General features: G+C 40.0%; 1 protein-coding gene across 3 annotated transcripts in view; it reads left to right on the forward strand.

The window, feature by feature from the left end:
- The window catches only part of USP32 (ubiquitin specific peptidase 32), a 62462-nt gene that overhangs the window by 31365 nt on the left and 6782 nt on the right, over positions 1-24315 (forward strand). The window contains exons 6-28 of one of the 3 annotated variants that reach the window (XM_039562861.1): positions 3087-3218; positions 4544-4651; positions 5423-5538; positions 5939-6001; positions 7533-7616; positions 9957-10018; positions 10129-10231; positions 11520-11712; positions 12805-12980; positions 13670-13810; positions 15507-15624; positions 17838-17992; positions 18240-18321; positions 18816-18890; positions 19442-19580; positions 19837-19942; positions 20347-20520; positions 21017-21191; positions 21818-21969; positions 22571-22682; positions 22884-23080; positions 23412-23596; positions 23957-24043. In XM_039562861.1, coding sequence (XP_039418795.1) covers positions 3087-3218; positions 4544-4651; positions 5423-5538; positions 5939-6001; positions 7533-7616; positions 9957-10018; positions 10129-10231; positions 11520-11712; positions 12805-12980; positions 13670-13810; positions 15507-15624; positions 17838-17992; positions 18240-18321; positions 18816-18890; positions 19442-19580; positions 19837-19942; positions 20347-20520; positions 21017-21191; positions 21818-21969; positions 22571-22682; positions 22884-23080; positions 23412-23596; positions 23957-24043 — 2935 coding nt within the window. Of the gene's footprint in view, positions 1-3086; positions 3219-4543; positions 4652-5422; positions 5539-5938; positions 6002-7532; positions 7617-9956; positions 10019-10128; positions 10232-11519; positions 11713-12804; positions 12981-13669; positions 13811-15506; positions 15667-17837; positions 17993-18239; positions 18322-18815; positions 18891-19441; positions 19581-19836; positions 19943-20346; positions 20521-21016; positions 21192-21817; positions 21970-22570; positions 22683-22883; positions 23081-23411; positions 23597-23956; positions 24044-24315 lie in introns of all 3 variants that reach the window. The other 2 variants (XM_039562862.1, XM_019287543.3) reach the window with 2 other exon arrangements.

The raw sequence follows: 24315 nt of genomic DNA on the forward strand, positions 1-24315 counted from the left end.
AATCTGAATGAAAACCCAGTTTACACTTTGATGTGATTTGAACAGACATTAAGGAAAAATGTTTATATTTTGAAAAGATAAAATCCTTTATCTCTGCAAAACCTCTGTGGAATATGATGTTTTGTCATGCACATTGATATGGTTGGGTATTAAGTGTAGTGTGCCTTTCCCATGCTTCATTTAACTTCAGTAACAAATATGATTATGTGTATAACCATAAATTGCCAGAGATTTCTTTTAGCTTGCACTCATGGAGGAATAGATGGTGCCCTGCATATCCTGAGACTGATTTACAAGATTATGTGCAAAAAATCACTCTGGAGAAATCAAATTGTGCAACAGCTGCTGCTCAGCTGCAGTTAAACTTCCCGTGTGCTGCAATCCAATAAATCCTGCTCCCTTTTATTCACTGGAACTGTTGCACTGAGCTACAATTTGTTATAACTGTGAATGAGAAGTATTCTTTTGTCACATTTTTACCTGTGGTTAACCTGATTTGTGTAAGCCTAATCAGTGCTAAGAATGTTATTTTCTATTTAGTTTTACTTTCTAAAGTGCTTGGCTCTTGTGCAGAAAGTCAGTGCACTGGGGCTCAGATAAGTATCAGCACGAGTGTTACATTTTTATCAGCTATTCTTTTAAAGGTGATTATTTGAAAATTCTGTATCTTTTAAATGATCATGCCAACTCAACCCCTGTGAACAGAAATACAGACAAGATGCTTTGTGATAGCCTTTCTTTTCTGAGATGAAATAATGAAACGATGGAGAAACATCTGTGAAGTACAATCAAAAAAAAATCAGAATACAACTAACTTCTACTATAGATATTTGAGAGAGGTTCTTTGGTAAAATAAAACATTCTTTCAGTTCTTAATTACTAAAGATAAATATTGCACCTGCCAGGGAAAGGTTTCTGCAGATTTACTCTTCAGTGAGGACAATTTGAGCTTCCTGCTGGCTTTTAAATATTCTCAGTGTTGCATCACTTGAAGAATGAAGTGCAACTCGCACATTTGTTATTCTTCCTACTTGCAGAGGTGGATTAAAGGGAAGCAAAGTGATTTACATGGTCATGCACAAGAGAACATAAATAATGCTTTTGTGTTTGCTAATGAGAGCAGTAATGTGGAAGTGCAGTTCCTGTAAATGGCAGCACAGCCTCCCCTCTCCCATTGTTTGGGAAGGGGAAGAGCCCTGGGATTCTCCTCGCTCCTTGTGGGCTCTCACATCTGTGATATTTCTATCTGCTGATCTTCAAAGAACTCCTCTATTCCTCTTTCTTGATTTCCAATAGAATAATATTCCTTTATAAATTGGGATTGCTGCTTCCTCATGTATTGGGGACAGACTTTTAATAGGGCCTGTAGTGATAGGATATGGGGTAATGGGTTTAAAATAAGAGTAGATGTGAGGGAGAAAGTTTTTGTGATGATGTGGTGGATTCTCCATCCCTGGAAACATTCCAGGCCGGGTTGGATGGAGCATCCTGATCCAGTGGAAGGTGTCCATGGAGGATGCTGGGGTGACCTTTAAAGCCCCTTCCAACGCAAATAACTTTGTGATTGCAACCCAGCCAAGAGCCAGGGGATAGTAGAACAGATCAGGGGATTGATCTGTCCAGGAAGGAGGGGGAGAGGAGAAAGGAAATGAGTTTTTCTTCTGGATCAGCTCTTCTCTCACTGTGTGAATGCACAAGAGCTGGGAATGATGCCCTGAGGAGCTGGGGCTGGGGAGGCAGGGCTGGGGTTGTCACCTCTGTGACTGCACTGAAGGCACACAGGAAAGGGACAGTTGTCACTGGTGTCACTTCTCCAGCTGGACTGTCTAAAAGCACCTTACAGGAAAATGCAAACCCCTTCCACTCCTCCAACTCCAGATATTTGATTCAGATTTTTCCACTCTTTCCGCTGCTGAGGGCAAGGAGTTGTGTAAGGTTTGGTGCATCATGTGATGTTCCTGCTGGGTAGTTACAACTACTTCATACTCATTGCAGGTTACCTAAGTTACTATTTTAAGTAAATTACTGCCACTAATGACAGAAACGGGGAAAGAAATCAATAAAATTTCAATTTGACATACAACTTTTTAGGTGGAGCCCTTCTGTTCTTAAGCCTTACAGGATTATTATTGTTTCTGTGCACTAAACCAGGCCAAATAGCTCAAGTTAAACCTATTAGAAAACTGGCGTGGATTTAAAGGATCAGAACCATCTGGGAATGAGATCACACATCGTGGTTCTTAATATAGACAGCTTTGTCATTACAGATCTATTTGAGAACCAATTAATTGGCACTGACCTAAAGCACTGTTGTGACACACTTGCATATGTAAAAAGGTTAAAAGTATTGTTGGGCAGAAACTTAATCTTGTGTTATATATATATATATATATATATTTAATTTCAAGGATAAAGCATAAAGAGACCAGTGTTTGTATAGAATGTTTTGAGGGAAAACACAAATTCTTCCTCTGGCTATTTTTATCTATCCTTGCTTAGCACCTTGTTTTATTTCTTGGGTTTGGGATTTGGGGTTTTTTCCCCCCTTTTTAAATTGCCTTTTAAGTTCCTCTGCATAAAGTGTCTTGTAGGTTTGTGTAACCACTCCCCAGTGTTTACTGGGATTGTAAATAATTCTAGAGTATAAATAATAACATGAAACAAACTGTTTTATATTTGGAAAAAAATAAATGCTGACATACAATGTTTAAATGCCACATTAAAATTTAGCTGTATTAATTTAGCCTTATTACTGTATCAAAAAGCCAAAAATTTCCAACAGGAGTTTTTCAAGGGCAGCCAAGTACTGCATAATTTTTTCCATAAAAGACCTTTTTTTAATGCTACTTCACATCTTTTTGGAGGATTTAAATGCTGAATACCCTGAGAAAATAAGACACTGCACATACAATCTGCCTGTTCAAATCACCAAAAAGAAATAGGTGAAAAGTGGTGGGAGAAGTTAATGTCTGTGCTTCTGCACACTTCTGATGATGTTACTGATGGCAAACTCCTCAATGGTGAATAGGTAAGAAGGTTCTGTGGACAAAGAAGGTAATTTTGTTTTATTTTTCTCGATGATACAGTGGAAGAATCGGACATCATCGACCTGGAAAAGCGATACTGGCTGCTAAAAGCTCAATCGAGAACTGGACGCTTTGATTTGGAAACGTTTGCCCCCTTAGTGTCCCCTCCAATCCATCCATCCCTGAGTGAAGGTATGGAATGAGGGTCAGCTGGGTGAGGAACTGCTGCTGCTCTGCTGACTTACAACTGTTACAGCTTTAAAAGTGTCTGTTCTGAAGTGTCCTTTAAGCTTGAATGACAGAATAACTTCACTGAGTTCTGAAAAATGGGAAAAGAGGCCTGAGAAATCTCTGTTTGTTGGGAAGTCTGGAATGCTGAAGGAGGTGTTGCATTCCTATCAGTTGGCAGGAAATATGTCAGATTTTCTGTAGAAGTTGCCCCGTAGTTGCTTAAATTTTTTTCTTAAGATTCTGTAAAGACAAAATAAGCTGCTGGCCCTGAATGAGAGAAAATCGACCATTTTTAAGCTGAAAAATGTGACTTTCAGCTATTAAATGGCAACTTAGTGTGCAAGTCAGCTGTTGTATCATGCAGCCAATGAAACACTCCTCCCTAATAATGTAGATTAAGGAAGGTTTTATTCAAGAGACTCAGTCAAGAGATTTGTAGATTGTTATTTCTACTGACAACCAAACTGGTCTGTCCAGCTGAGGCCACTCTGGTAATAACTGGAGGTTGCAGTTGTCTAATTGCCATTTGCTGCATGACATGAGGACGTTCAGGGACATTCCACTTGCACACCAGTTCTGGTCTGCAGTCCTGAAGTGACCATTTTTTTATTACCAAAAGGTTGGCTTTAGTGACAAGTGGCAGCAGTAAGTGACAAATGGGAAATTCATCTGCAATGGTAAAAAATCAGAATTTATGTCCAGTTCTGCAGGGATGTATCCCTACATCCTTTTGTTCCTAAGTGTGTTTTATCTGCTCAGTGGTTTAAAGTTACAGAGCTGCTGTGGTGGAACTTGAATGGTCTCTGGTCATTGTTTGCCTTCTGTGGAGTCATTGTTGCTAAAAAAAATAAATTATGGGGTAAATAATGCTGAATGATTGGAACTCTTAAATGCTTTGAAGGCTGGTGACTACAGCTCTTAAATCAGGGCCAAATTTGCAGTGAAATTCAGTGATTTCCATAGGAATTTCCATCAGGCACATTGGAAATTCTGGCCATACTGGTTCAGCTCCACTGTAAATCCGTCATGACAAGAAGGGTGTGAGGATCAGGCAGCTGTTCAGGATTCTTGATTCCCTCCCCACCCCTGGCTGGATCAGCCATCCCTGAGAGATCTAATTCACCTTTAAATGGACTTAGTAGTGCTTAATTACCTTTATTACACTTAATAAGAATAAATGACAAGTGTTTGTACTTCTCCTTGCCCGTGTTCCCCGTTGACCCCTTGTGGAGGTGCTGGGTGGGTCTCTCAGGTGCTGTAACAGGAGATGCTTTTGTGGTTTGCAGGTTTGTTTAATGCTTTTGATGAAAACCGAGACAATCACATAGATTTTAAAGAAATTTCCTGTGGGCTCTCAGCATGTTGCAGGGGACCCTTGGCAGAGAGACAGAAGTGTAAGTATGCAAAATTTAACTGTTAATTTGGGAGGAGTTTTTCAGTTTGAACAATGAGGTTTAGTTGTTTTCACCTTTTGAGATTCTTTTCCCACTGAACAAGTATGTGTCTGTGAAAGGTGACTTTGGAAGGTAAAAAAAAAATAGAGGAATTTTAAATACCAAGGTTTCCTTTTATAAAGGAGAATTAAATCTAATTCTATGTATTTTACAGCTTATCAGTAGTTTCATATAAATTATCTAACTGGGAAAAACTACATTTCAGAAGTTATTTTTGCAGTGTTCTGCATTTTGATGCAGAAGTGTGTATCTCAATATAGAAAGTGCAAACACTTAGCTACTCATTATCTATAATAGCAAACAAATGTCCTATTTGATTGTCTTGTGGTAAATAGCATGTTGTGGCTTCTCACTGCCCAGTTCCCAGCTGGCTCCCTGCAAGGTTCCTGTGTTTTGAAACACCTTTTGTTCCCTACTTCTCCAAAGCCATATTGTTGCAACTTCCAAGCTGTAATTCCCTGGAAATTTCTGGATGCACATATGTTCCCTGCTATGTCCCATCAGCAAACACAGCAGAGGATTGCAGGAATCTGGATTTGAGTTTATTAAACACAGCTGCTCCATTTCCTCACCTCCACACCTGCATCCCCTCCTCAGAACTGTCAGCACTAAATCAGCTGCTCGGGACTCTGCAGGCTTAGAGGGCTGCAAGGAATAAAGGAAATCGTTGTGGAGTGGTTCTAACAGCAAAGTCATTCCCTTTTCCCTCAGTTTGCTTCAAGGTGTTTGACGTGGACCGGGATGGGGTCTTGTCTCGCACCGAGCTCAAGGACATGGTGGTGGCACTCTTAGAGGTCTGGAAGGACAACAGGACGGACAAAATACCTGTGAGTGGTGTCTGAGGGTTGATTTCCTTCTGTTTCCTTAAGCCATCCTTCCACAGGAGGAATGTGCATGATATTTGGGTGGGGGTCAGCGAGGTACAGGCTTCCCTGAGCCCCTCAGCTGGGGATGGGGACAAGGAACTGTCCCCTGCCTTGCAGAGCTGTGACCTGCCCAAAGCACAAGGTTTGATTATAATGTGTGTCCCTGACCTGCCCAAAGCTCCAGGGTTTGTCTATAATGTGTGTTCTTTCATCTAAAGAAAGGTACAAAAGCACAGCCTTTTTGTCTGGGAGCCCTTGGTTGAATTACTGAGAGTTTCGAGCATCTCTTACAGTTTTATTTTTATTCTGAGCACATTCTGCTGGGAGACTGTAACTCTGTTTTCTAATCCTTTTGTTGAAGGAGTTGGACATGAGTTTGTCTGAAATCGTAGAAGATATTTTGCATATGCATGATAACACAAAGGTAGGAATTTGCTGTTCTTCCCTTGTCATTTTTATAGCCCAGTATCTTCAGTTGATTTATAAGGAAGTAAAGCCTTGTGCTTTCTTCAGAGCAGAGATGTGTCAATAAAAGAATTTTTTTCAAGAAATGTCAGTTTTCCATTAAAATTTACCACGTTGTTCTGTGAAAGGAAGAACATGTTTGAATTTTATAAGCCATTTTAATACATGAAGCTAAACCCAAAATGCATAACCAGATGAAATTAAGTGGAAGCCTACACTGTTTGCAAGGCTCTGCTGTGCATAACTAACACGAGTTTTAAATCTGCTGCTTGACTTCTGTTTTGGAGAAACTGTTGTTTCCTGTTAAAACTGATCTGAAGAGAGAGTGCATAAGTTTATCTTATATTTTATGCTGTCTCAAGACATTATCCTCTCATGGAGGCATCTGTCATGACACAACAAAAAGTCTTGGTAGTTTATATTGTGCTTTAAATTTAGCTGGGTGTAAATCTGGAATTATCTGTAATTCTGCTCTTTGGAGATATCCACAAACAGTACTGTGGAAGTTGCTTCCATTATTTCATCCTTTGCTTCACTAATTGGGAAGAGTGTCTGGAAATGATAAATAATTTATGAAAAACTATAAAGAATGTCTAGAAATGCTTAATTACTTGTTTGAATAGTTGTCTTGCCTGCTTGTACGCCAACAAAGTGGTGGGCAAATACTTATTGTAATTCTTTAATTGCCAAAGCAGTGGAAATTGTGGCTTCTCTCTGTTTCATCCTTTGAGGTTTTTATTGTTTGGCTTCCTGAAAAAAGGGTCGTGTACAGCAGTCTTGATTCCACAAAGAGTTAAAAAAGAAGACTTCAGTCTTCAGAATGTTTTTGTAGTTGCATCATCAGTGTAGTGCTGGAAAGAGCTGATGGTGCAGTAATTACATAAATTATTTAACCTCTTTTCGTGTGCTAGCTTTGACCTGGGTGAACTCTGGAGAAAATGGTCTGTAAGGAGAGGCAGAGTAACTGCCAGTGCTGTAAAATTGGCTCTGAATTATATTGCCAGATAAAAAAATCAGATTGATCCCTTCACTGAATCGAAGATCCCTCTGCCATGGTCAGTGTTACACCACTGTGACCTGGCAGGTGATTAAGAATTAATGGGATTTGTGTTGTTAGGTGAGATCACAAGGGCTTGGTGATCCAAACTGGTTTTTCCCAGCCCTCAGAGGAGGGTGATGGGTGTGTGAGTGGGTGCAGGTGGTGGACACTGGATGTGAGTGATGGAGAGCAGGAGCAGAGGTTCCACACTCTGGAGTGGCTCACCCTCTGTACTCTCAGAGCTGTTTAATTCTCCAGGTTGCCTGTGTTATGCTAAAACTGGATTTTGTTTCTTTTCATTGGATCAAATTTTATTTAAAGTAGATGCCAATTTTTATCAAATCCCTGGTTTTGTCATGCCTTGTATGAAACATGTAATGAGCATCTTACCAGAACCAGGTTCATGTTTTGATGGTTTTTTTCCTTCCCCTTTGCTTCTCCTCCGTTCCAGCTCGGACATCTCACTCTGGAGGACTACCAGATATGGAGTGTGAAGAGTGCTCTTGCCAATGAATTTTTAAATCTGCTTTTTCAGGTATGTTTAGGGGAAATCTTAGGTTGTAATTTACAGTAATTAACTGCTGAGCTTTCTGCATGGCCACGAAGTGCAGCATCAGCATCTGTGTGCACACACTCCAGCTCGGGCTGTGCAGGAGGGGATGTGGGTTTGCAGCTCTGGGCTGCCTTGGCAGAATGATTCTGTCTTTGATTATTGTTCCTTGCAGTGCATGGAGATGCCTAAAGCCTCATCTGTTCAAGAGAACCTGGTGCACTGTTCAGAAAATGAACAGAAATGTCGAGTGTATCAGCAGTTCTGTTTTCCATTAGACAAAGGCTGTGTTTTAAATGGGTTTTGTGGCAAATCTTTGCCAAGAAAGTAACACAGGGAATGAGAAAAAAAATCTCTAATTCTTTACTGTTACGTTTTGCAACCAGTTTCCCTTTACATCTTCTGTTAAGGCCCTCTAAGGTACCTCTCATTGCTTCCTTAATGAGGCAGTCCTTGAAAGCTGGGGTATCCTATCACTGTTCGCTTGCAGAAAGCTGAGGATTAAGTATGTGCTGAATTGGGTTTTAATTGAGCTTGAATTGGATTTTTCTAAATCCTTGAAAGCCATATTTTAGCTCTGGCTCACTTGGTGCAGAAAATAACCCTCAAAGAGTATTTTCATCCACTGCAGTTTGTTCCTTACCTGTTTTCCATTGAGGCTGATACTTGGAGTTTAAATAATAATAATAATAATAATAATAATAATAATAATCCTAATTGACCTGTGACTCCTTTATAAATTGCGTTTTGAATGATACTTCCCCAAGAGCTTCAGGGTGACTGAGTGAGAGTATCCTGAGGCCACCAGCTACACCACAGCTGGAAAGAATAACACCAGAAAGTTCTTCAAATTCATTTTATCTCTGTAATTACATCAGCTTTGCTGAAGTTGCAACCTTCTCAAGAAGGGCTGTATTTATTTTTGCCCTGTCTAGCATCAAATATCCCCTCATAACTAAGTATTGATGAACTAACCAATATCTCTGCAATCTTGGCAAAGAATGAATGAAGATGTAATAAATCTGTCTTAATGCTGATTGCACATCACCAGTGTTGCCCATTGCTCATTGGAAGTCTCATTTACAATATTTTTTTCCTCCTGGCATAGCTGCTGTATTTTCATTTTAGATTTTAATTTAATCTTTTTTTTTTTTTAATAACTTTCTCATGTAAAGCACAGGGCAGAGTCTGCCACTGATTTATCTGGGCATTTATTTGAGGTGTCCTGTGCCTCATCTGCAGACAGAAAAGCCAAATATTCTGAGTGGAAAACTTGTCAACAAATGGGCTTGTTTGCAGAGGGGTTAGTTTATCTGAAGAATCTCATTTGAGCTCAATGCTACTGAAATTTAAAAAGAAACACCAGACCCAGCTGTGTTGTATGTGCTGGAAAATCTGTTGCTTCCCCTTGGCTAATGGCCTTTGTTTCATTCAGAATGTGAAATGGTCTCTCTCACTGTAATATAAATTTAAATAAGACATCTTAGCAGTGATTAGAAATCTCCAGCTGAGATACAAATTGATGGCCTCAAAAGACATAAGGAGAAGACTGTAAATCATGGTGTGAGCAGCAAAACTGTCTGGGGGAGTCGAGGGCTGCCCCTGCTGCCTGGAACGTTCCTGTGGAGTCTCCTCACTCCCTGTCCAGCTTTACTGGGAAAGGAGTAAAATAGGAGCCATCTGACACTGGCTTGTACTGGGAATAAAACCCCACCCAGGCCAGGCAGCTGTCCAGGAGATGGAGCCTCTTCCTTCTGGGTTCAGTTCAAAACTAAATAAAAAGAGAAAGAAAAACATCAGCAGACATTCAGAGAATGCTCTGCACTTTGCAGAGTGGTTTTGGTTGTGGTTTGGGTTGGTTGCTCTGCTTTGAGCTTCTCCCTCAGCCTCTCCAGGGCTTGTTTCCCTTTCAATCCCATCTAGAACCACTCTTCCCCAGTTTTTTCCCTTTCAATTCTTTTTAACTTTTAGTTCATCCTCTTCCAACCACTTGCACTCTCCCAGTTCCTCTTTCCCTTTCTCCAGCACACCCAGACATCCTGACCTGGGTATCTGATCCATGTCAGTCCTGTGATATCACAGCCTGAAAATAATGAAAACTGCTTTTCTCTTCACCTTAATGTTTGTCTTGGGGCATTTGAGATTCTTGGTGCTTTTATCTTAACAGTGGGAACAGGTTGTGAATCTCATAGCTCAAAAAACTTTTTTATTAGTGATTTATTCACATTTAAGTAATCTCGCTCCATTATTAAATGATGAAAAGTCTCATTTGAGTTGCTTTTTGCTTTTATTTGCCTGTTAATAAGAACTGCTTTCTTTTTCCAGGTGTGTCACATAGTTTTGGGACTGCGACCTGCCACCCCGGAGGAGGAAGGACAGATTATTAGGTGTGTGCTTTGCTCAGAAGCTTCAATGGCTTTCAGATCCACCTTTTAGTATTTCCATAAGGACTGGAAGTTCCCTGTTTCAGCTAAAGATTCATATTCTCTCTGTGCAGAGGCTGGTTGGAAAGAGAGAGCAGGTATGGCCTCCAGCCAGGGCACAACTGGTTCCTCATTGCTATGCCCTGGTGGCACCAGTGGAAAGAATATGTCAAATATGTAAGTAGCATAATAATAATAATAATCTCTACTGAATAAGTGATTTCTTGTATTTCTGAATGTGTTGATGGAAAAAACAGTGTGGAGGAAATGACTGCTGAACCAATAATGCTCAGAATTGAGCAGCTCCTGTCTCTTGGTGGAAAATAATTGTTCTGCTGAATCATTGTTATGTGGGGAGCTTTTCACTGTAATTTCATTAAACTCTCATCTCTTTCATCATTCCTGCAGCTCACAATATTTTTTGAATAAAAACATGTTCACAGGAGCATTTCTTTCCAGTCTTCTGAGCCCTTTGATAATAAAGCTGCCCTCTTTGGGTTTGACTTGGCTTGGGCCACAAATACACTCTGAATTTTCTGGACAAAGGAGGAATTGGTATAACTTACTTCAGAGGCAATGACAAAATGTAGTCTGATACCCAATAAAAGGAGTCCTGCTAGAACTTTATAGATACAGGGTGCTCTGTAACACCCCTTAACTAAAATATTTAAGCTAAAGCACCACTGAATTGTACAAAATACAGAATGCTTAATAAATTTAATAAAATTTAATTGGAAATAAATATTAGTTACAGGCTAAACAAGTGAAATAAACCTAGAGTTTTTATATCCTCATAAGTAATCATATAAGTACTTGATTTTTTTTATAAAAACAAATAGCTGGAAGTACTCAGAAAACTGCAGTGTGTGCATTAACTAACCATGTAATGACCGTATTCTTTGTGCACAATGAATTGGACAAATGAGGGCTGAAATGCCAGGTAATTTGATCCTTACCCTGGTGTAAGTGCTCAGATGTGCACAGGATTTCATCCCTAATCCTTTGCATGATGGCACAAGGCCATTACTCACTGCACCTCTCAAGCTAAGAAAAAAAACCTCAGAATTTCTGTGAAAATGTTGCAGGTTTGAGGAAAAAAATGTGGTTTTTGTTGTTGTGCTTGCTGTTCTCAGTTAACCATATGAAATTCAACAGGGACAAATCTTCAAATATTTATAGTCTGTAATTATAGCTGTTTAAAACCAGGTGTATTTTTATGTAGCTAGATAGGGAAAATAAGTGTGGAATTCGGATCCTGTGCAGAATGGTTTATTAGATTATTTTAACAATTTGGGGTGTTTATTTCTGCTGATGTTTCACTGGTACATGTAGAAAGTGTTTTTTTCGTCAGCAAATCTTGTGATGTGCAGAAGTAGTCACAGAGTTGAATTTTTGGTGGCTGGTTTGACTGACATGTCTTTGATCTTGGCTCATAATTAACTTCTCTATTTATTACCTGCTCTAGGATGCAAACCCTGTTGTGATAGAGCCTTCATCTGTCTTGAGTGGAGGTAAGAATTCCCTCGTAGCTGCTGCAGCCAATACCCCAGAACAGGGAGAAGACAAAATGGGAGGTCTTAATGACTTCAGTGCACCAGAAGAAAAGTTTTCAGATAATATTTCCACTGCCTCAGAAGCCTCAGAGTCCACCAGCAGCAGTAAGCATCTTATTTCCTTGGAGGTTTAATGTAGAACAGCTTTTGGGAAAACTGCACACTGCATGGACCCCTCCAGCCAGAGAGATAACACAGTTTGGATTGCAGGATTTTTAGGATTGCCAGGATTTTTTTTAGGATTTTTTAGTGTGTAGTGGCTAAACACAAAGTCTTGTTTAACAGCAGTTTATCTGTTATGCTGGGGTTAGTTATTTTTGTCCTATCATTTATTTTCTGAGTGGATTTTTCCCCCTACTTTCACATTAAGTTGTTTTAAGCTCATATCTGGTTGATCCTATACTCTGCCATGCAATAAAAGAGGGAAGAAACAGCAAAAAACCATGAGGAAAAGCAGAGTTGTAGTTTTACAGGGCATGTGATTTAAATTTGAATGAGTTTGTGCAGATCTTGAGAGCCATCTTGGCAAACAAAGTGATTTTAGTCCTGATTTTCAATGAGTTCTTGTGAGAATTGGAGATTTTTTTCTTGTAAGGCAGCTGAAGGTTGCATCTGATATTTTAAAATCATAACTTCAGTTGAAACTAGATAAATTACTGTGATATTTTTTGGGTATAGGGGTTGGGGGAAACAAAGGACAGAAAGAGAGACAAGTTTTAGCTTAAAGGTTCTTTCTTTTTATTTGAATTGAAATTTCCATTTAGTTCTGCATGACCAAAGCAGCTTCTATGAGAATAAAAGCATTGCCTTTTCAAGGAAAAATAAAATAATGCATTATTGGATATATCTTCAGTTCTGTCTATGAGTTTTTCAGCAGTTTGATGTTCAAACATCCAGACAACAACTAACTGCTCACCACATTTGCTCATGCAAAGCTGGTTAGGCTGTTTCAGAGCTGTGTTTGTGTAATCATGATATAAAATACAGAAAATATAATATCAAATCAGAAATCCCATTCTGAGAGATAATATATTTACCCCTGGGGTTGGAAGAGTTGCATGTTTCACTGCAGGGTGAAGGACAGCAAACTTAAACAACCTTTTTTAAAGCAAGGATACAAGATTGTAACTCGTTCCTTTCTGGTTTATGGGATCAGGAACTGAATTATTTCTGTTTTTTCTCTTCCTTTGTGCTCAGACACTCTGTACCCTGGCACCCCAGGCTCTGAGGTGTGCTTTGCAAGGCAGCACAACACTTCAGACAATAACAACCAGTGTTTCCTTGGATCCAATGGGAATGCTCTGCTCCAGCTGAATCCCCAGAAACCGGGAGCTATTGATAACCAGCCCTTGGTGACCCAGGAGCCAGTGAAGGTAGAGGCACCCAAGGCATGGGAATAGAGGAAAAGGATATTTTAGCTCTCTCTTGTCACACCTTTTTCATGTTGGTCTTTTTGAGCTTAATTCTGAATTAACACTGCTCTGTCAAAGAGCAAAATTTAGGTTTCATACTCTTATTTTAAGGAAAAATTGTGTCCTGCTTCTAAGGCTACTCTTGTGTTTTGTGAGAAAAGAAACATTCAAAATGTTCTTACACAAAATTTACCAAAGGGAAAGGTTTTTATGGAAAGGCAGCTTGCAGCATTAAATGTAAAATACTTTGTTAATCAAACACTTCAGTGTTTCCATCTAAATAGGAATTTACTGCTGTTGTATAACAATATAGTAAAACAAAACTGACAGGTTTTGCAGTATGAATGCAAATAAAACATGGAACACAGAGCAGCAGCATCAATGCTGAGTAGAGATGGGATTTTTCCATCCAAAGTTGTTGGAGTCGGTGACACAAGAGCAAAACACATGAATTTTACACTGCACAAGCTTTTAGAGAAATAGTAAATAATGAAACTTGAACGTTAATTACTGCTACACTGAACTACCATCTCTGTGTGAAAAGCAGCTGCTAATTGTTACTTAGAAGTCTTTTAATAATTAAAGAGAGTTCTGTGCCCGTGTACTAATTTTTCCACTTGAGATGTGACAAAACCCCTTTCTTTTTAAAGGCTGCATCATTAACAATGGAGGGTGGAAGGTTAAAGAGATCTCCACAGCTGGTGGAAGGAAAGGACTATGTCATGGTGCCAGAACCAGTTTGGAGAGCACTTTACCACTGGTATGGAGCAAACCTGTCCTTGCCCAGGCCGGTAAGTTGTGATTTTAGACACTTTTTAACAACCAGATTGGTCCAGTGGCACAAGGTAACCTCTTAGAGTCATCTCCCACTTCAACCTGTGTCTAGAAGAGCAAACTGGGAAAAAGCAGCCTCCAGACTGGTGCTGGATGGAAAGCTGTGGCTGTTCAGCAGGAGGTTTGCAGCACAATCCCAGGGGATCTCGTGGCAGGGCAGAAGTGCTGCTCAGCTGCTGGTGTTTGCTAAAGCACACAAAAGTAAACCTGAGGTCAGTTTAAAAGGCCTGGCATCAAAACACTCACCTTTAAAAACTGAGAGAAAGTTAAAAAGCTATAAAATGAAAAGTGGGACACGTGCAGCTCTGAAAACCTGTCCCTGCTCTCTGGCAATTCCATGAAGTGGGGGGAAGGCAACAATTGCTGCTTCAGATTCAGCATCACAGAAACACAATGTGCAAAACTGGGGGAAGAGCTCAAAAGCAGATGGCAATAGGTGAGTCCAGGGAAGAGAACAGGCTAAGACTGTTCTCTGTCAGAATGGCTGCTCAGGAGCTCGTGGGAGCTGGAGCTGCAGGAGTCTGCTCACTTGGAAACATTGGGAACTTTTTCTTCATTTTTTCTTGAGTGTATTTATTCCACAGAGTGGTTGGTTTGTTCTGTGTCAGGTAGTCTCTTGTAGGAGATGCACTTACAAAAAATGGATATGAGGGGAGTTTTGTGATGGTAGCAATAGATACTTGGTGGTTGGTGTCACAAACATTCATGTCACAGATGGGAGAGGATTATTTCTATGATTTTTAACAATTTGGTCTGTTGGCTCTAGTGCAGACAATTATTTTAATGGGAAAAATCACTGGCTTCTTACCTCCTCCCACACATTCTCCATGGAAACAAACACCTTTCATGATCCAGAAAAGGCCACATCACTTTATACACAAAGTAATGTGCTTTTTTTTCTCAGAAAATGTCATCACCAATGTTTTTGTTGTAGCTGCAGTTTAATACTGTGGCACTTCAGTGTGGTATGTTCCTTCCCACAGCTTGAGCTGTTTTCTTCTGCTTCACATGGTCACAAAAAGAGTGAACATTCCTTCCATTTCTGTTTGCATATTTGGGCAGATCTAGGTGGCAAAAATCTTTGTAGAAATGGTGGCTGAAGAGCTGCAAAACATGTTTTGGGGGTAATTTCAGCTTTTTCTGTCAACACAGCAAGATGCAACAAAAGTAGGTTGCAGCCTGTTTGTACAGTATGAAGGTTTTAAGTCAATCCTGTGGTTCACAAAGTTCAAACCAAATGTCTTATCCTGCATTTGTCAGTTTTTTCAACAGCTGTGAAACTTTCATGTGGAAGTATACAGTGAGTGGAATTAATGAGGCTCGTTGTGGATCCACATATATATTCCAGGAATTATAAAAATGTTCCTTCTGTGGTGCGGTGCAGAGGGTGATGCTGCACTAAAGAAGGTGTTTGCTTTTGACAACCTGCAGCTAATAAGCTTCAAAAAGTGCTTAGGAATCAGGAAATTGTCATTCCTGGGGATGTTAGCCTAAAACCCCACGAGAAGTTCGGATTTTTTTGTCTCCTCATAAAAGAGTTTGGATTTTTAATAATTCAGTCATTTTTTAATGATTTAATCGTTCCTGTTTCTATTAGTATTCCCTCCACACTTGCAAGGTGAGTCTCCAGGATGTTGCAAACATGTTTTGCAGGTGATCAAGAACAGCAAGACGAACGTGCCCGAGCTGGAGCTGTTCCCTCGGTACCTGCTGTTCCTGCGGCAGCAGCCGGCCACGCGCACCCAGCAGTCCAACGTCTGGGTCAATATGGGTATGATGAGCCTCAGAATGTTCCCTCAGCATTTGCCCAGAGGTAACTTAAGAATGCAGCAAGAACCACCATCCCTGTGCAGTTTCTAGGCCAGCCCAGGCTGGGGGAGCTTCCTGCGCTGCGCTTGTGCTCCAGCTCAATCGCCCTGCGGCACAGCCGGCGCTCGGGAGCATCCAGGGGCTTTCCCTGCCCTCTCCTCAAGGGAAGAGGCAGCAGGGAGCATTTGCAGGGAAATCAGTTAATTCCCATGGTTATGGGTGAGTTGGGAGTGAGAAATGAGCACTGCAGAAGCTGAACTGATCAGAAGAGCCAGAGCTGGGCATTCCCGTTGGGAGTGATTCCTGTAGCCATGGAATAGGTGCCTCTGTGCCTCTGATAGTGCAGTGGCACAATAAATTCAGTTAATGCTCAGCCAACTGCTTCTGAGTTACTTGGGCAGCTGGGCTTTGATGCCCAAAATTATTTAATGCTCTTTAGAGAGAGATTAAATGAATGGAATATGAAGACTATTATTTGACATAGTTCAAAAAGACAATTAAATACAAAGTATAAACACCCAGCTAAAATCTCTTTGTCATAACTGTGGTGGTAGTGCTCACCAAAAGATTATGCCAAGAGTAATCTTTAGGTTGTGGCTTCACATTTCAGCTGGGCAGTGTTGCAGGATTTGTCTCCAGTTTGCAGTTTGCCTCGCACAAGAGGCTGGAAGGACTCCCTGCTGTTCACATCTGGACACACACAGATACACATTTGCATCCACAGCAACATGTCTGGAAATGGGCTCACCTGACTGCTGAAAATTCAATCCTTCAGCCTTGCTGTGTCACAATGTGGTTAAAACCCTCATGCAGATGCTCAATTTTTCACTGCTTTGGTAGGATCTAAACCCTCTGTGTAGTCAGCAGCTGCCTGTGCCATCGAGTTCTGCACAAACTGCCTCTGCCCAAATTCAGCTTTCCTGCCTGACCTAATCAAATGGAAACTGCTTTGTTTGGACATCCTAAAATGCCCAAATTCCAATGAAGAGAATCTTCTCATGTGCCAAATTTGATCTTGATTTGGAATTACTTTGTACTGCACTAATTTGATTGTCCAATCAGTTATTAATCCTGTGGAGTTCTCAGATGTGCTTTCTTGCTGTAATCTTAGCACTAATCCTCTGATCCCTAATCACAGAAAATGTTGGTTTGTTTTCTTTTAAAAAACCTGAGTACTTTGCTTGGTACACTGAAGCCAGACTGATGCTTTGCTGATTTATAAGGTATCATTTACTCTCTTGTCAAATTGCATGTGATAATATAACACTGCACCTTTTCATGTTGTACTGTTTATTTTACTGTAACCTTTTAACAGTGAAAATAGAATTGTGTCACTTCTCAGGCTACTTAAGTTTTGCAGTTGCCCAGTTTGGGTTTGGCTGGATAATAAAAGCTTTTCATGTCTCTGTAAGGAGTGGGGGGAACTTCTGAAGCTTAAACTAAAAAAACTCAAAAAAAACCCCCTCATGGTCTCATCTCTAGTGCAAATCTTTTATTTAAAGATGAGCTCACATTATGAAGAGCAACAATCTTGACCAATTAATTAATTTGTGTGGCAAATGTGGGGTTGTTGAGAATTTTGGTGGAAATTCCAGGTGTCTTCACAGAATGTTTTGAGGAATTTAGTTATTAAGAAATTTAGTTATTAAGAGTACTTTTATTGTGAGCTGCCAGGCTGATTTCATGTTCACAGATCAACATTCATCCTCACAGAAGAGCTGAAGCAAAGTCATGCTACTTCCAAAAATAGTCAAACTGATTTTTTTTACCTTATTTTTTACTTACAATGTTCTCTCAAAAAGGAAATCTGTATGAAATTTTGAAGCCCTTTATTTTGAAAATCCCCTTTGCCTCTCCTGCCGTGTCTTTAAGAGACAAAAAGAACTGTAAAAACTTATAAAACTTCATTGAAATTTTTTTGTATTTCCTATGAGAATCTCAGGGGAGCATTTTCTAATAGGTTTTGCTAAGAAGGGAGGTATTTTATCTGCTTTGTGATAGCAAATTTGTTGTCCCAAAGGGTCAATAACAACTGGGTTTCCACCTAACCCATAAACACAAGCACTACAAGTGTCTACTACTTTTTGCAGAGAGTGTATTTAGTGTATAAGTTGTTATTGATCTGACGTCGGGGTAAATCCATTCTCTTCTCCCCTTCTCTCCCTGTGAATCCAGGGAATGTCCCTTCCCCAAATGCCCCTTTAAAAAGGGTGCTGGCTTACACTGGCTGCTTCAGTCGGATGCAAACCATCAAAGAGATCCACGAGTATCTGTCCCAGAGGTTACGGATCAAGGAGGAGGACATGCGCCTCTGGCTCTACAACAGTGAGGTAATCTTGCTCCTTTGCCTTCCTTTTTTTTATTGGACATGATGTGTTTTAGTCCTTTCCAGAAACTATTAAATACATGTGCACAGAAAAATTAAGAGTGGCCATAAATATCCTTTACAGTTAAAGACTCTTGCTATTTATTTTTCAGAGTTTTCTGTGCTTTAATTCCCTTGCTTTGAGGTGAAAGGATCCTCAGAGTGTTGTACGTGTAGAACTCTAATTCTGTGAGGTGTTTTTTCTCCTGCAGAACTATCTCACTTTGCTGGATGACGAAGATCACAGACTGGAATATCTTAAAATCCAAGATGAGCAGCATTTAGTAATAGAAGGTATAAAAAGGGGCTATAATTGGTTTATGCACTAAAAATAGAAGTTTACAGAGGGAACCTATGGGCAGGTGGTGGCAAAGCTAATTTAGCAAAGTTTGCATGTATTTTGTCCCTATTTTGAAGTACTTTAGGATCTTTTGTTGGTTGGCAACAACAAAAAATATTAGTGATGGCTCATGAACTGATTTGTTCAGACCTGGTGGATCCTTATTGAGAATTAGAATAAGCACTGAAAAATTTGCTATTCAACAGCAAAAGCAATCCCAAGGCTGCTCTCTAAAGATGTTACTGGTGTGCTTGGAGGGATGCCAGTGTTAGAATGAGTTCCAATAATGATTAGAAACATTGAAATGAAAACTAGCAAAAATAATAGCTAAAAGTAAGCAAATTTCTAATCCCAAATATTAGAAAATTTTAATTAAAGCTCTTCAGCTGTGTAAGCTCTCTGGAGTAAGTAACAATTTTTAAAAACCCCTTTTCATGTCCCTTTCTAGTTCGAAACAAAGACATGAGCTGGCCAGAAGAGATGTCTTTTATAGCAAACAGCAGTAAAATAGACAGACACAAAGGTGAGTCTTTCACAGAGTCGCTGGATTATGATGAGAAGAAAAACCCAAGGAAACAACTGAGATGTTAAAACAATTCTTTTTAACACAAGTCCCTTTAACACTGGGTGAGGTCTTTTATGCTGCTTTGCTGGGTCTTTATATTAACTTAAATGCTGGGAATGTGGGATGTAAAGATAAATCTGTAGATGTTCAGACACAGCTTTAGTAAATGGTACACAGCAGATTTTGGACTTTGTGTTTATTACCTTGGATTTTGTTAAGGCGAGGAATACTTAAGATTTTAACAAGTGAATCCAGAATTTTCAGTATCATAATGACCTGAAAGTATTCTGTATGGATTGTACTGCTGCCTGTGGTGGATCACATCAACAAAATGCCTCAATTTCTGTGAAGCAGAGTTGAGAGAGCAGATATTTTAAACATCTGCTGCATCTGTGTAGTGTCACAATTGGGAGCAGGTTAAATTAAACTGGTTACTGTTAGGAGACACTGCTAAAACATTCTGAATTTTCTCATCTGCACAACTGCTCTAATGATGTTTTTTCACTCAGTTCCTACTGAGAAGGGTGCTACAGGCCTGAGCAATCTGGGGAACACGTGCTTCATGAACTCCAGCATCCAGTGTGTCAGCAACACCCAGCCCCTGACACGCTACTTCATCTCAGGAAGGCATCTCTATGAGCTGAACAGGTAATTCTGTGTGAGAACAGTGGCATTTTGGGTGCTGGAACATTTATTCAGGCTGGCTGCTTCTGAAAGCTGAAATTCAGTGTAAAGGAATCATTTAAATTCAGTGTTACCAGCTCTGCAGCAGATACTACGTTAGAGGCATGGAAATGCAGCCTCTTGTTTCTGAGAGCAGGAAGCTTTTCTGCTTCCTTCTTCATCTCCAGGCTTGAGCTGTGTTTAAATTTTAATGTGGTATTAATTCCTTTGTAATTTCTAGGACAAATCCCATAGGAATGAAAGGACACATGGCCAAGTGCTATGGGGATTTGGTTCAGGAGCTGTGGAGTGGCACCCAGAAGAACATAGCCCCCTTAAAGCTGCGGGTGAGTTATTCCAAGGTGGAAAACAAGGATTTCTTGGAAAAGCAGAAATTCAATGCACTTCTTCCTGATGTTACCTGTGTTGGAGCAGTTTGGAGATTCAGAGTCTTCCCTAGAAGGGGCCAGTGTTCATCAGTCCTGGTGGAATTAGTGGTTGTAAGGCCAGAGGAGTTACCTGGTGTGACTGGGGTTGTGCTGTAGGAAGTGGCTTTTACAGCCCTTTTTAGGGACAAAAGATGATGCATTTACCTGTAAATGAGCTTTTGTTCTGAAAGCAAAGGGGTTCCCTTCAGCTCTTGGCAGTAGAATTTGTGTTCATTGACAGCACATGTCTCATCTACAATATTTTGCTTTATTTTTACATTTGTTACATGATTATAAATGACTTTCTGGTGGTTTTTTTATAGTGGACAATAGCAAAATATGCTCCAAGATTTAATGGCTTTCAACAGCAAGACTCACAGGAGCTTCTTGCTTTTCTTCTGGATGGGCTTCATGAGGATTTGAACAGAGTTCATGATAAGCCATACGTGGAACTGAAGGACAGTGATGGTCGGCCAGACTGGGAAGTAGCAGCAGAGGTAGGGCTTCAAATCTTTTCCTTTGGGCTTTTTTGGTGTATTTTTTCTTTTCCTTATAGTACTAAGGTGAGAAATTGTTGATGAGGCTGCCTGTGGCAACATTTTTGGGACTGTAGCACCTTTTGGATCTTGTCAGAGCTGTGATTTACAGAGGCAGTTTCACCTTTGAGCTGAAAACTAATTTTAATTGTTGTAATAAAATTATAAAGATATTTCACAACTATTTTGAACAACTCCTCAAAATTAGGGAGTATCAAAATATTTCAAGGTGCCTGATGATCCCATCAGAAATATTTTAAATTGTGTCATACCTTGATTATTGTGTTAATTGAGAACTTTACTTGTGCTGTAACTAAATACTTCCTATTTATTACAAATGAGTAAATAACTTTTGTGGAAGTAATTTGACTCCCATAGGCCAGGGAAACTTTGGACACCAATGAAGTAGTCTTCAGTTTCTAACTTTGTATTATATTTTTTTTGTGCTTCATTTCAGGCCTGGGAAAACCATCTGAGAAGAAACAGATCCATTGTTGTAGATTTATTTCATGGGCAGCTGAAGTCACAAGTGAAATGTAAAACTTGTGGGCATATAAGTGTTAGGTTTGACCCTTTTAATTTTTTATCCTTGCCTTTGCCAATGGACAGCTACATGCACCTAGAAATTACAGGTGAGTAGTGTAAACTTGACATTCATAAAATAAAATTTGTAGAAGTGGAAAAGCTATAAAAGATCAAATTTTGTGTTACTACTTATTAAGAAGAATTTTAATTAAGTCATTTTAATATAATAGAGTGCAAGAATTTTCATTGGAACACAGTGAAACTAAGGTAAAACCTTTAGAAACAGAACATGGATGGCCCATTTTCAGTCTTGATTGAAGGATTTAATACAGAAACGTGTAAAATGGGGATTTGGAGAACTTTCCTTCTGTTCCCCCTCTTGTGGAGGTTGTCCTAAATCTGCCCAGAGGAAAAACCAGGGTTGGGGGAAAATACGATATGGGTCATGAACTGTGCTCTGAAGGACCTGTGGATTGCTGGAAAAGAGGCAAAAGAAAAGATGGTGAAAAAGTGAAAAGAATTTTGAAAGCATTTTCTACTGCCTATGTGCAGCAAGAGATTTTCTGACATTGTGACATTGCCTGCAGACCTTAAAAATTGACTGGGAAAATAAAATAAATCATCCATTGAAGTGGGGGAAAAATATTCTCCACTAAGTGGGGAGCTGTAATGCATTGTTGTCATTAAGACTTGCCTGGGTTGCTGACCAGTGTGTTTCTTTTCCCCTTTAAAGTAATTAAATTAGATGGTACCACTCCTGTTCGATACGGGCTGAGGTTGAACATGGATGAGAAGTACACAGGCTTGAAAAAACAGCTGAGTGAACTCTGTGGCCTCAAACCAGAGCAGATTCTGCTTGCAGAGGTGCACAGCTCCAATATAAAGGTAAAAAGAAAAAAAGATTAATCATTGCTGCAACATGCTTTGGGGATTTTTGTTACTTCTTTATTGTTTTTAACATTTAAACTTTGCTTACAAGAACTGTGAAATAATTTAACTAAAATATGATTAAAAAATCAGCTTAGTTATCTCTCTATACGAACTTTTATTTCATTCTTAAACAGTAATTTGGCTTGCTGTAAATAGATTAGAATTGATTGCTAATGATATTTTTAGGGGGAAAAAAGTATAAAATCACCTTGAGGCAATAATAAATCTCAAAGTGCTGTTGTGAGTTTAACACTGTCGAGACATCAGGGGCATAAGTAAAGACTGGCTTAGTTCTCTACAGTGTGTATGGATATTTCCAGATAGATTTTGTTGCTGTAGATTAAAAGTGTTTAAATGAGGTGCTCTTGGTGTATTCAGAGAACCACTGAGAACTGCTGCAGAGGGGTTGGGTTCCTTTATTCTTCTGGAAAGGTGTAAGAAGGCAGATGGGAGGGAGAGAGGAGCTGATAAATGCAGTTTTCAGAAGAACAGAACACGGTTGGAGTCCCAGATGAAGGTATCCAAGTGCCTGACCAGCCTTCCCTCTCTCCTGAAGAACTTCCCTCAGGACAACCAGAAGGTCCGGCTGTCCGTGAGCGGCTTCCTGTGCGCGTTTGAGATCCCCATCCCAGGCTCCCCCACGTCAGCATCGAGCCCTGTGCAGACAGGTGAGAGAAAACTCTGCTTTTCCTGCTTAGCTAAACTGCAGAGTGTTGAGCAACTCGGGACAAAACTTTATTATTAAGTGAGGATTAAAGAAAGGACAAGTGAGGGTTGTGCTCAGTATCCACACGGAATGGAAGGGATAAAAGTCCTGGGATCAGCTGTGGTTGCTGTAGATAATTGATCATTTAATTGTCTGCCTCCAGACATCTCAACTGGAGCTCCCACCATCCTGATGAACGGGGATGTTCCCAAGCCAAGCCTCATTCCCAACGGGATGCCAAACACTGTGGTGCCATGTGGGACCGAGCGCAGCCCGCCCAGCTGGACCCTCAACGGCCACGTGCCCTCGCTGTGTGACAGCCCCTGCACAGGGTACATCATTGCAGTGCACAGGAAAATGGTCAGTGGGCTTGCACGGTTATCCAGTGCTTGTGCTACACTCTTGGAAAGAAATTGCTAAAAAGCAAGGGGTTTTTAAATGTCCACATGATAATTATACGCGTTTATGTTTGACGTGGTCAAATAACCTCGCCATAACTTCATAAAATACAGACATTTTTCAAGTTAGTGATCAAAATTTACAGTATTTGGTATTGGAATTTGAGCAGTTTTAATACAATTAAGGATTCTTGCCAAGGCCTGAAATAAGTCACAAGGCCAGCAATGCAGGTGATTATTGTACTGGGAGTCAATGCACCTTTCTGTCTGACTCCTCCTTCTGCTTCCCACAGATGAGGACAGAGTTGTATTTCCTCTCATCTCAGAAGAATCGGCCCAGTCTCTTTGGAATGCCATTAATTGTTCCCTGCACAGTTCACACACGGAAAAGAGACCTCTATGATGCTGTGTGGATCCAGGTTTCCAGGCTGGCCAGCCCCCTCCCTCCTCAGGAAGCCAGTAACCATGCACAGGACTGGTGAGTTGGGCACCTCAGCCTCGGATTTGAATTAGAATGTAGTGCCTTAGACTTGCTTGCAAGATATAAAATTGTATTAATTTGATTTCTCATAATAATGGCAATAATTAAAATTAAATCCTTTTTAGTACAGATAAATGTAGCTGCACTTAAAGGTTGGCTTTGTTCTTATCCAGAGATTGATGATTATTTATATCTGACATATTTAAGCCATTGAAACGCAGCTTTTAATAGTTTATTGTAACCAAAACTATCATTTTAAGGGTTTTTTTTTTTTTAAGTAATCATAACAAGCCCAGTGAAGGAAGGCAATTGCAGTGAGAGTGCTGCTGTTTGATGTTGTGTTCTCCTCTATTTCAGTGATGACAGCATGGGGTACCAGTACCCCTTCACCCTCAGGGTAGTTCAGAAGGATGGAAATTCTTGTGCTTGGTGTCCATGGTACAGGTAAATTGTCCTTTTTTCCATTTACAGCAGGGAATCACTCCAGCAGAAAGGTAATTTATGGTAATGGGTCTGTGGTACATTTCAGACTTCAGAGGTAATATCAAACAATGAGAATCTGGAATGTAATTTCACCAGAACTCTCTCCAGGTAGACTTGTACTGCAGCACAGCTTTTATGACTTGCAGAGCTGAAAGTTCTGCTGCCACAGAAACTTTAAATTAGGAGACAGAAATGAGATTATCCAAAACCTGTTAACCCCTTAGAATACTCTG

The sequence above is a fragment of the Corvus cornix genome, chromosome 19 (genome assembly GCF_000738735.6).
Source record: "Corvus cornix cornix isolate S_Up_H32 chromosome 19, ASM73873v5, whole genome shotgun sequence".
In the NCBI taxonomy this organism is placed as follows: domain Eukaryota; kingdom Metazoa; phylum Chordata; class Aves; order Passeriformes; family Corvidae; genus Corvus; species Corvus cornix.